The 13,040-nt window shown below is 46.5% G+C and overlaps 1 protein-coding gene across 1 annotated transcript in view; it reads left to right on the top strand.

The window, feature by feature from the left end:
• The window catches only part of ZDHHC5 (zinc finger DHHC-type palmitoyltransferase 5), a 106,622-nt gene that overhangs the window by 23,435 nt on the left and 70,147 nt on the right, over positions 1-13,040 (top strand). The window contains exon 2 of the mRNA XM_070727233.1: positions 5,080-6,303. Within this exon, the coding sequence (XP_070583334.1) occupies positions 6,200-6,303 (104 nt within the window). The 5' untranslated portion in view covers positions 5,080-6,199. The remainder of the gene's footprint in view (positions 1-5,079; positions 6,304-13,040) is intronic.

Genomic DNA, 13,040 nt, shown 5'->3' with positions numbered 1-13,040 from the left:
GCCAGATTTCCATCCCCGGGAGCGGAAGCAATCAATGCCCTCCGGAGTCCATGGCCTCCAGGCCTACTCTACGCATTTCCTCCAATTCCAATCCTCCCGGACGTGATTCACAAGGTCCTCACCGAGAGGGCCCGAGTAATCTTAATCGCCCCTCATTGGCCCCGCCGGCCCTGGTTCGCGGATCTCCAACAGCTGTCCGTCCAGGACCCTTGGCGACTCCCCGTTTCGGGGGATATGCTGCGGCAGGGGGCCTCTTTCCATCCAGACCCGGAATGGTTCCACCTCACCGCCTGGCTGTTATCAGGAGAGATTTAGAACTGCGGGGCCATGACCCCGATTCAGTGGAGGTCATCTTAAAGGCCAGAAGGGGCTCGACCAATCGAATCTATGACCACACGTGGTCCAAGTTTCACCAGTGGTGTCTACAGGAAGGTTTCTCCCCTCTGTGCATCCCCATACACAGAATTATTTCCTTCCTTATGCTAGGCTTCCATAAAGGGCTTTCCACCAGCACCCTCCGGCGTCATCTGGCAGCCATCTCATCTGTCCTGGGGGGCCCCCGCAAACAGCCTCTCCGATCCTTCCCTGAAGTTCAGGAATTTCTCAAGGGCATAGCCAACCTCAGACCTTCCAAGGTCCACAGGTATCCATCCTGGGATTTGCCACGGGTTCTCCATTCCCTCACGCAGGCTCCATACGAACCCCTAAAATCGGCATCCCTCAGGTACCTATCCTTTAAGGTAGCCTTCCTGGTGGCTATTACCTCTGCCCGACGCATTTCGGAGCTGGCCGCCCTCTCAATCAGGCAGGACCTTTGTCAATTCCATCAGGACAAGGTAGTTTTGCGACTGGACCCCACCTTCTTACCCAAGGTCAGTTCCATGTTCCACAGATCTCAGGATATTGTCCTACCTTCCTTCTGCCTCCAACGAGACCATCCCTTGGCAATTAGATGGCACACCCTGGATCTCATCAGAGCGCTGAGAATATATATCCAACGCACAGGACCTTTTCGAAGGTCAGAAGCACTTTTTGTAGCCTATCATCCCAGAGTCATGGGGGCCAAAGTGTCTTCAACAGTACTGGGCCGTTGGATCAGAGGGACTATATCTAAGGCCTATGAGTCGGCCTCCCTCTCCGTTCCAAGGAACATCACAGCGCATTCCACCAGGAGCGCAGCCACCTCGGCCGCTTGGGCGACTCAAGCCCCGTTGGAGGAGGTCTGCAAAGCAGCCACTTGGGCCTCGCCAAATTCCTTCATCAGGCACTACAAGATTGATTCTTACGCTTCAGCGGACGCTGCCTTCGGCAGAAGGGTACTCCAATCCGTTATCTCACACGATAGCAATCTAATCCCACCCTAGGGACCATCTATTGGGTATGTCCCATGTGACTGCTGGACCCGCTCCTTCAGTACGGAGAATAGGCGTTGATTGCTTACCTGAACGCCTCTTCTCGTACGGTGAGCGGGTACAGCAGTCACTTCCCGCCCTTGTATGTGTCTTCTTTACCTTTCTATACTTTTCTTCCTCTAACAATGAGAGTTGAACACTACAGAGCTTCACAACTGAGCCTAGTCTATGGATTCGCGAATTCTGGGGAAGGGGCGGATCCGGCAAGCTTTTTTAATACTAGGCTCAGTTCCATCGGATTGGACGTGAGCAACCCATGTGACTGCTGTACCCGCTCACCGTACGAGAAGAGGCGTTCAGGTAAGCAATCAACGCCTATTTTGCTGTTGGTGGGCCCTCCTGACAAGGCACCATCTCCTCTAGGGTACTACTGTGCATTTTGAGGTCTGGACAGATCGTAAAAACCTCAAGGCCCTCCAGACACACACCCCCCGGTAGTTGTCACTCAAACAGGTGTGGTGGGCGTAGTATTTTCAACGTTTTCAGTTCATATTGGAATACATCCCCACGCGGACGCATTGTCCCAAATACCACAGTACAATAATCGCTGGGAAGAGGTGGTGCCCGCTTTCTTTCCTCCTGCACAGCAGAAGCTGTTCAGCTTTATACCTGTCTGCCTGTCATGAGTTCAGATGACCTGACCTGTCATTTGCAAACTGAACTTGCAATGGGCCCATGGTTCTTAGATCACCGAACCCTGCTAATCCACCAGGATGGGGTTGCATGGAAAGGTAAGACAGCATGTACTACAGAGGAGTCACAATGTAAAACAGGCTGGACATTTTGGATTCCTCAAAACTTTTCATTTAGCCAAACAACAATTCTGGTGGCCTAGGATGCTACATGCCATGGAAGATTATGCCTGGTCTACGCAACCACAAAACCTGCATTGGAAAAGCCCCAGGCCTCTTACAGTCCACCTGGCCATGGGAGGAGACAGCGATGGACTTCATTGTGGAATTACCAGAGAGCAACAGCCAAACCATCATATGGACAATTGATCTGTTCTCAAAACAGCTTCATTTCATACCCTGACCTGGCTTGCCATTTGCCCGGAAACTGGCCAAACTGCTCCTAGTATATATATATTACCTCTGCGGTGCACTGAGGAGGATCATCACGGGTTGAGGGGTCCAGTTTGATTTTGGCAGGAATTCATCAAGTTACTAGGGTTGTCTCAGTGGCTAAGCTCAGCATTCCACTCAAGTACCATTGGCGGAGAGGGCCAATGTCATAGTGAAAGGCTATTTAAGGTGCTATGTCACCTACCAGCGGTCTGACTGGGCGGATCCTCTACCCTTTGCGGAGATGGCATATCATAAAGAAGTTCACAGCAGCATCAGATATACCCCCTTCCGCAAGGTGCATGGCCAAGATTTTGTTCCAATACCCAAGTATTGTATTTGTTCTAATACCCAAGAGAGGCCCCTAATCCAACTGGTCCTATGGGAAGCAGTGAAAATGGTCCTGCGGAAAACCGCAGAGACCCACAAAGTACAGGTAGACAAAAAAACGGAGTCTACAGAAGCCTTTCCAAGTGGGGGAGAAAGTGCTTCTGTCAACTCTTTGGAGAGGGGCGGCATACAAATCTAATAAATACAATAAATACAAATACAACTAAATATCAAAACCTGAAGGTCCCCTGCTGGAAGCTTGGCCAAAAATACCTGGGTCTGTCCCCCATTGTGTGAATGATTAACCCAGTAATGGTGGAGCTACAGTTACATAAGCAAGTAAGAAAAGCCCAAATTCAGTCATCCACAGGTGCACCACCCACTCCAAGAGAGGTGGGGGAGGGGAGACCCATTATGAATTGCTGGATTCCCGGCTACAATACTTGGTTCACTGGAAAGGTTACCCCTTCACAGACTCCTCTTGGATAGCAAGGATAGATGTGCACGCAGACAGACTGCTTGCACAATTTCACAGAAAGCATCCCAACAAACTGGATGGGGATGTATGGAACTGAATGTGGTAATGACTCACTGCCTCTGCTTACTATTTTCCAGATGCGGTGCTGGCAGAGGGCAGCTTCCTGTCAAGCTGCGAGACTTGGGCTTGACCCAGTAGGGTGGGCAGGAGTCTGGGTGATGGGGGGGGAAATGCACCGGTGATGGGGTGGTGTCGGAACAGCTGCAACAGGAGGCAGGAAACACAGCTCGTCTCAGGAGCTCTCCTGCACCGGCGGCAGCTCCAGAGATCAGCTGCGAGGCGTAGAGGCATGGCCGAGTGGAAGCCACATCAGTCAGCTGTTCTGGAGCTCAGCTGTGAGATACAGAGGCATGGCCGAACAGAAGCTGTGCCAAGCAGCTGTTCCAGAGCTGGAATAGTTGGAAGTGTTGCCCATGCTGGAGCTGTTGTGCTGGGCTGATCATCAGCTGGGCATGACAGACATTAGCCCACTCATTAGCAGCGTGTGACAGTCATCACTGGGAGTATCTATTTAAGAGCGCTGGGCTGCAGTCGCTCCTAGTGCTGACTTTGCATCAACAGACTTTGCTTAAGATAGACTTTGCTAACTGCTGTTTTGCTGCTGCTTGACTTCATTGTGTGCTAGAGCCTGGCTGAATAAATCCAGTTTGTATTCAAGCTTGTGGTGTTTTGTGTACTGGTGTTAGTCCAGAACATGGACCTTTGAGACTGGTTTTGTTCTGGAGAGGGGCATGCCAACATCTGATCTTATTAATATTTGATCCAACTCATTCTCTTAAAAGAGTTAATTTAGGTGTTTACATATTTTTCTAACAGAGGCAGGTCATAACTGGCTCTATGAGTTCAATAAAGATATTAAACTCTTTGGGTTGTTTATTTTGCTAAAATCTCTTCATTAATAAGACTTGAATCTCTGATCATTCTGTACTTCATGATATTAAAGACATATGGATAATTCTAAAAGATTCATAGACTTCCTTACCATTATATCTCCTACTGGTTCTATACTTCTAGATAATCCGAGTAGAGGGGAAAAAAGAGTTTATAACTGAAAATATAGTATGGCAAAGATATAGAGTAGTTGCAGAGAGCATATGGAAGTGTGTATAAAGGAAACAAATTAAAGAAGTAGATTATTCACATCTGCTTCAAAAATAAGTTGATTTAAGAATGAATTTATGTTTCGAGATGTGTTATGGAATTCCTGACCAACAAGATTTTAGTCTTTGAATAGCTAGTTTGGAAGTACAGTACAGTGCTTAGCCAATGCTTTCTGCCTGCTAATACCGGTAGAAGAAATAAGTTAGCAGAATACTTTTCCTTTCCATTCCCTACTACACATTCCTTACATTGCTTTGAGTGACAGCCTCAACTTTTAATAATGGATTTTTCAGCATAGAGAGAAAGAAAGAGGGGAAATGCAGATGAATGATATTGTATAATTGCTTAACATATTTCAGTCTTTAGTGAGTGATTGGAATTTTAATATTCTTCCATATATTTTTAGACATAATCTTTTTATATTAATTTTATTAACATTAAACTTATCCAAATTAAAGATAATTATTGGATGTTTGAGATAGAATACAAAATGTGCCATATCTCACAGTCAGAATTATTCCAGATTTGTAGCTACCGAAACCAAATCACAGGAAAGAGTGTTATTCATAAATCATTGTTTCATTTAAAAATGTTACAAATAAAAATACAAATAATTTTTCTTTCTTTTTTCTAGATAAAGAGAAGAGTTCCAGATGACAAATTTGTTTAAATGATGTGAAGATTATCAAAGCAAATATGAATAAAAACTAATATAATAATATGTGACAGTGGATCAGTCTGGAGCAGACAAAACATTGTAGGACATAAGTGTGGAAGAAGTCTGCATTTTTGTTTTCCGTCAATCGTTTGAAAATTGTGAGGCTCCCAGTCTGGATTTACTCTGTGTACAATTGATTCATCTTTACAGAAACAAAACTTACTTTCTATTTTAAAAAGTAAAAACTATATTTATAAAGAGTTTAAGAAGACTAAAACAGGAGCAATCCTCCAGTTTGCTTCTCACAATTCCTCTTGAACGAAAAGGATTTTCAGCTCAGCCATCTACCAGCTGTTACTAGGATTTAACATTCAAGAGAAAAATAAATGCAAGCAACTGCCACTCAGCCCTAGTTCCTGATGAAATCGCGGGACAGGGTTCTAGCATTCTGGAGGCAGAAAAACATGTGTCCTAGACTAGCATATTTGCTAACAATGTAACTATTCCCAAACATCGCCCATAATGCATTGTTTTATCTTGAAAACTTATTAGAAAGGGGGAAAAACTGCCTCGAAAATTATTGTGTAATTTCTGAAAATAATATGAAGTAACAATACATCAAAAACCATTGGGAGCTAGTACATCATTTTTCTTAGAATTTTTGTCCTATCCATCTTGTCTTGCACTAAAATTCCAATCCAGCTGCAGTTTTCTGCCTTATTGAACTATTTTTTTTTCACCTTCAGAAGATGATACTCTCAAGAAGCTACATGGCAACTACTTTTTCCAGAATTTAATTTTACATTGTTATTTTTCAAAAGGAATCTTGGGATTAGGTTTATTATTTTCCTGATTGGATCCTGTTCTGTTCAACTAATAATTCTACCCAGATTTATTCTTTTTTTTGTCAGTGCCATCTTAATTTATAATTGTGAACGAGATCTGGCTCTTAACAGACAACTTGGATACTTTTTTTCCTGATTTCTTGTTTTGTTTTGTATTTTGAGAAAACTTCTTTCCCTAATTTTCTTACCCTTCTTGACTCCTGTTGGGCCTGGGCTATGCTGCAGGGCAGATCACCCACCAGAGCTCCAACATGCCAGCAGCATCTGGAAAGAGATTCAAACCTAGCAAGTATGTCCCAGTATCAGCTGCTGCAATCTTCTTAGTAGGAGCCACCACTCTCTTCTTCGCTTTTACGTGAGTCAGAAATATCTATTACTGGGATCTATAATGGAATGGACTGGGAAACAGTGATGCAGTGGTGTCTTTGTTTTTGAGTATTCGTTACAAGAGTATATAAAACCAGCGGTGGTGTGCTCTGTTCTGTTAACTTCGAAGAAGTAGAGATAGAATAAAAGAATATAATGTAAGAGAAATTGGTGTTGAAATGTACATGTATAGCATAAAATCAATGTTTTGGTAGTAAGGGATGAAAGAGTCCAGTTTTAGTAATAGTGCTAAGATGGCTTTATGTTTGATTTGTGGTTTTAGACAATGCAGAATTATGGTGATCTTTGCCAAAAGTAAGGAACACTTGGTACAAATCTTTATCTGCAACCTCTGGTAGGAAAACTGCAGTCCTCACAACAGGAAACTTGTTAGGATAATAATTAGAGTTTTTACTAGAATTTTACAAGGACACTTATCTGTAAAATTTAACTGTACACTCTAAATAGTGAAAAGGAGCCCAGTTTATTTTAAAATATGCTAAGTGTAATAAACATGTGTGATAAACACATTGGTAGTATTGTTGTATATAATTAAGGAATACAGGGAATATTTTCATTTTATTTGGAACAGAACTGCTGCTGGAGTTAATAGTATGCAAAACTGCAAATGTGATCCTTTTAAGTTTTTGTCCTTGATTATTATTTATTAATATTTAAATTAAACAATGGCTGACATAATGAAAATAATAATTTTGTACTATTTCAGTGCATTTAATTAAACAATATGGTGACATTTTTAATCTTAATTTTATTTTTAGTCATACAAGATGGGAGTAATTTCAGATTTATGGCTAGCCTTATTTATCTATCTCTTGTGTAAACAGTGAGGCTGTGTATTCTTTTGGATTCAAAGGAAAAAGGTCTGGAACATACATAAGACCCATTCTCCCGCCTTTAAATCATGCACATCTTTTGGGAGGTTACTATTGCAGTAACTTTGTAAATCCAAGGAGAAACAGTGTTTTTAAAGAAGTTGTCAACAGATGCATGAGTGTAGATACATATGTTCTCCGTACTGAAGGAGCGGGTCCAGCAGTCACATGGGTTGCTCATGTCCAATCCGGTGGAACTGAGCCTAGTGTTAAAAAAGCTTGCCGGATCCGCCCCTTCCCCAGAATTCGCTCAGTTCGCATATCCTGCGGTTGTATTGTGATAGCTCGTTCAACATTCTAACACCTTCCCTTCGATCTTTTCCTTCAAAAGTAGTAAGAATTGTTTATCCTTATTTATTTACTTGCACAAATAGCGCCAGCCGTTTGTGGCTCGGCTTTTTTCCTTGGGAGAAGTTGCGGTTTCGTTTTCCCCCGGCTGTTTTGCCGTTTACGATCCCCGCTGCCGCTTGTGGATTCCTTTAATCCTTTGGCCTGGAGGTCTTGGTGCAAGTATTGATTCATTGATTCATGATTGTATTATTGTTAAAGGGCTTAAGAAATACCTCCTGCGGAGTGAGACGCTTGTTTCTAGTCTCCTGGACTTAGTCGATCGCTTCCCCTTTAAGAATTCTATTACGGAGCGATTTTTCGGCGCGAAGGCCTTCGCGCCCTTTTTAAATTTAGGCCTCTCGTGTTGGCCTCCTGCCAGCCGCGTAGGCCTCAGTCCACCGCGTGGATCCCGGAGTGGGCTTTGGGACGCTCAGGCTTAATTCTCCACCGGCTAAGCCTCCAACCAGAGTGCCTTGGTTTACTTTAATTAAAGTTTAGGGAGGCTGGCCACGCTGTATTTGGGGACACGAACTCTGGGTTTGCCCAGATTGCCCTCAAGTCTCAGCAGCTCCGAGGCCTCGGAGCAGGATCCATTCCTCTTGGGAAGGCTTTGAAATTCTTCTCCCTAATTATTCAGTTATTTGGCTCAGCCTGGTCTTCTGTTAATTGTCAGACTATGGCTACTTTTCCCAAGAGAGGCACAACTAAAGGTCCCAGAGAGGCCAGGCCTACAGGCGATGAGATTACCAGTATCCCCCAGGCCTCGACCTCCTCTTCTTCAGGGGCCCGCCCCTCGACCAAGGTCACCAGGGCTGAGAAGAGAAGGGACCTAGCCCTACAAAGAATCCATGACAAATCAGCAAAGCGTTTGAAAGTACAGGCCCAAGTACTCAGTAGTCAAGACCCCCCAGAGGCTTCTAGTCTACCTCCTTCTGGGGTCCCTGTGTTATCTCTGGATGAGCCAAACCTAGACAGACCCCAACCTAACCTATGGGGAATAGGTCCAGAGGAACCAGATATTATTGAAGATTCCCCCCAGCCAGGATCCTCCCAGGCCTTCAGGGATTCTTCTGCCATTCCTGCTGATATTTCTAGTTTACCGCCTGAATTCCAATCTATTTTTTCTGTGTTGTCCAAGGCCATTGATGCTAAATTCTCTACCATCAATGAGCTTCCCTTACCTCCTCCACCTCCTCGTCCCTCCCGCCCCTTGGGTTCTTCCCCAGCGGTTAGAGCTCCTATTCAGGATGATTCAGATTCCTCTCAGGACGAATATGAGGATATGGAGGAGGATGAGGATCCCTTTCAAGGCCTCTCAGATGATGAGGAATCCCAAATAAAGGTTCCTTCTCCAATTACTATTTTTCCTTCTCAATTGTTCAAATCTCTCCTCCTCAAAGCTAGAATTTCTACGGGATTGGCGGCCCAGGAGAAACAGGCCTCCACATCCACTGATCCCCCGGAGGAGAATTTACCTTACTTCACAGAGGAACAGGAGGATAACGAGGTAATTCCTATGCCTAAGTTGTTTAAAGATGCCTTACTTAAGCAGTGGGATTTCCCAGCCTCTGGGCTTAATCCCTCAACCAAGGACAGAAAATTGTACAAACTTTCCTCTTCCTATGAGGAGCTCCTATCCTTTCCTAAACCGGATGAACCTGTCAAGATCCTTCACTCGGCGGCTGCTGTGCCAGGCGAGCAGAGGAAGTCCTCCGCCCAGAGGACAAGCGGATTGAACAAATGCTCAAAAGAGGATTCACCGCAGATTCCTGGGCCATTAAAAGTTCTGCAGCGGCTTCCTTTTTCTCCAGAGCCATGCTTCTGTGGCTTCGCCAACTTCAACAGCATATTCCTCCCGATGACTTGAGAGGTCAACAAGACTTCAACAAGGTCTTTGCAGCTGCCCAGTACGTGGCTGATGCCACTTTACAATCTACTAGATTTTCTGCTAAGTCTATTGCAGCTTCTACAACGGCAAGAAGACTCCTATGGATTCGCCCTTGGCAAGCGGGGGTACGCCAGAAGTGGCAGTTATCCCTGGGACCCTTAAAGCGCGACCTTCTTTTCGGTGATCTGCTGGATCCACTCCTCACGGAAACCACGGACAAGAAGAAGGTTTTGGGTCCAACCACCAAAAAGGCTTCCAAAACGCAGTCCTTTCGTCGCCCAGGGCGTCAGCAAGATCAAGCGGCTTCCTATCAGAGATCTCCAGGTCAGTATTCCCCCCGCTTTCGTTCCCAAGGTAGGAACTCCAGGGGCAGAGGTTTTCGCTTCCAAAGGGGAGCGTCCTCTAACAGGGCTTCAAAGAAACCTAGATGGTAATTTTTCCTCAATTCCCATAGGTGGTCGCCTAGCCCATTTCGCCTCTAATTGGCGTCTCACCTCCAAGGACCCCTGGGTCATTGACACTGTTCAAACAGGCCTTCTTTTAGAATTTACTTCTCCCCCCCCGAAACGTTTTCTTTCCTGCCCTTCTCCCAGGTCCTCCTCAGATTGTAACCGTATGGAGGAGGCCATTTCCCACTTATTGTCCATCAGAGCCATTCAACCGGTTCCCTCCGGTCAGAAGGGTCTAGGTTTTTATTCCATCCTATTTATGGTTCCAAAATCCTCCGGAGGTTGGAGAGCTATTTTGGATTTAAAGAAGCTGAACCTATTCATCAAATATAGGAAGTTTAAGATGCACTCCTTATCATCTATTTTGGCCGCCATCCACACGGGAGATTTCATGGTCTCTTTAGACCTCACTGAGGCCTACCTCCACATTCCTATAGCCAAATGCCACAGAAAATTTTTACGTTTCTCCTTTCAAGGCAGGCATTTCCAGTATAGGGCGATGCCATTTGGCCTTTCCTCGGCCCCTCGGGTCTTTACAAAGCTCTTGGGGTCCCTGGCGGCCTATATCCGGGCGTCTCCCATTCACATTTTATGTTATCTTGATGATATTTTGATTCATGGGAACTCCCTAGAGAAAGTGAAAACAGACCTTTCTATCACCATGTCAGTCCTTCAGGACCATGGATTTTCCATCAACTTTGATAAAAGTCATCTCCAACCTTCCACATCCATCCTACACCTGGGATCCATTATTAATTCGGAATCCTCCCAGGTTTTTCTCTCTCCCGAGAGAAAATTCAGTATAGGGGAGTTAATTTCTTGCATTTTATCTAAACCTTCAGTATCCATAGTAACCCTGTCTTCCCTTTTGGGGAAGATGGTGTCATGCATAGGCATCATTCCCTGGGCTCGCCTTCATGCTAGGGAACTTCAGTGGCTCCTATTACCCTTTCAGAGATCGGGGCACAGCAACTCAAATCGTCGCATTGTCATCCCACCAATTGTTCGCAGATCCTTCAAGTGGTGGAAGTCTCCGGCCATGGACAAAGGATCCCCGTTCAGGTGCCCGGATCAATTTGTCATCACCACAGATGCCAGTCTATCGGGATGGGGCGCCCACGCCCAGGGGATGATAGCCCAGGGCACGTGGTCCCCGGAGGAAGCTTCCAAGCCAATCAATTGGCTAGAGTTAAGAGCCGTTTCCCTGGCTCTGAAGCATTTCTCTCCTCGCATTCCCAACCGGCACGTTCTCATTCTCACCGACAACATTGCCACAAAAAGCCATATCTGCAGACAGGGGGGCACGAGATCCAAGGCCCTCATGAGGGAGGCCCTCAAGTTAGGCCTTTGGGCGGAAAAACATCTTCGGTCGCTCCTAGCCGACCACATCTCGGTGAGCCTCAACGTCCAGGCGGATTGGCTATCTCGAGCAACGATAGACCCAGGAGAGTGGAACCTCCATCAAGACCTGTTCCATCAAATCAGCCTCAGATTCGGCCTACCAATTCTGGATCTCTTCGCGACCAATGCGAACGCCCAACTCCCTCGCTTCTTTTCCAGATTTCCATCCCCGGGAGCGGAAGCAATCAATGCCCTCCGGAGCCCATGGCCTCCAGGCCTACTTTACGCATTCCCTCCAATTCCAATTCTCCCGGACGTGATTCACAAGGTCCTCACCGAGAGGGCCCGAGTAATCTTAATCGCCCCTCATTGGCCCCGCCGGCCCTGGTTCGCGGATCTCCAACAGTTGTCCGTCCAGGACCCTTGGCGACTCCCCGTTTCGGGGGATATGCTGCGGCAGGGGGCCTCATTCCATCCAGACCCGGAGTGGTTCCACCTCACCGCCTGGCTGTTATCAGGAGAGACTTAGAACTGCGTGGTCACGACCCCGATACAGTGGAGGTCATTTTAAAGGCCAGAAGGGGTTCGACCAATCGAATCTACGACCACACGTGGTCCAAGTTTCACCAGTGGTGTCTACAGGAAGGCCTCTCTCCCCTGTGCATTCCCATACACAGAATCATTTCCTTCCTTATGCAAGGTTTCCATAAAGGACTTTCCACCAGCACCCTCCGGCGTCATCTGGCAGCCATTTCATCTGTCCTAGGGGGCCCCCGCAGACAGCCTCTCCGATCCTTCCCAGAAGTTCAGGAATTCCTCAAGGGCATAGCCAACCTCAGACCTTCCAAGGTCCACAGGTATCCATCCTGGGATTTGCCACGGGTTCTCCATTCCCTCACGCAGGCACCATACGAACCCCTAAAATCGGCGTCCCTCAGGTACCTATCCTTTAAAGTAGCATTCCTGGTGGCTATTACCTCTGCCCGACGCATTTCCGAGCTGGCTGCCCTCTCAATCAGGCAGGACCTTTGTCAATTTCATCGGGACAAGGTAGTCTTGCGACTGGACCCCACCTTCTTACCCAAGGTCAGTTCCGTGTTCCACAGAACTCAGGATATTGTCCTACCTTCCTTCTGCCTCCAACGAGACCATCCCTTGGCAATTAGATGGCACACCCTGGATCTCATTAGAGCGCTGAGAATCTATATCCAACGCACAGGACCTTTTCGGAGGTCAGAAGCACTTTTTATAGCCTATCACCCCAGAGTCATGGGTGCCAAAGTGTCTTCAACAGTAATAGGCCGTTGGATCAGAGGGACTATATCTAAGGCCTATGAGTCGGCCTCCCTCTCAGTTCCAAGGAACATCACAGCGCATTCCACCAGGAGCGCAGCCACCTCGGCCGCTTGGGCGACTCAAGCCCCGTTGGAGGAGGTCTGCAAAGCAGCCACTTGGGCCTCGCCAAATTCCTTCATCAGGCACTACAAGATTGATTCTTACGCTTCAGCGGACGCTGCCTTCGGCAGAAGGGTACTCCAATCCGTTATCTCACACGATAGCAATCTAATCCCACCCTAGGGACCATCTATTGGGTATGTCCCATGTGACTGCTGGACCCGCTCCTTCAGTACGGAGAATAGGCGTTGATTGCTTACCTGAACGCCTCTTCTCGTACGGTGAGCGGGTACAGCAGTCACTTCCCGCCCTTGTATGTGTCTTCTTTACCTTCCTATAACCTTTCTTCCTCTAACAATAAGAGTTGAACACTACAGAGCTTCACAGCTGAGCCTAGTCTATGGATTCGCGAATTCTGGGGAAGGGGCGG

This window comes from Erythrolamprus reginae, chromosome 1, assembly GCF_031021105.1.
Source record: "Erythrolamprus reginae isolate rEryReg1 chromosome 1, rEryReg1.hap1, whole genome shotgun sequence".
In the NCBI taxonomy this organism is placed as follows: Eukaryota; Metazoa; Chordata; class Lepidosauria; order Squamata; family Dipsadidae; genus Erythrolamprus; species Erythrolamprus reginae.
This window is presented reverse-complemented; position numbering and strand designations above follow the sequence as displayed.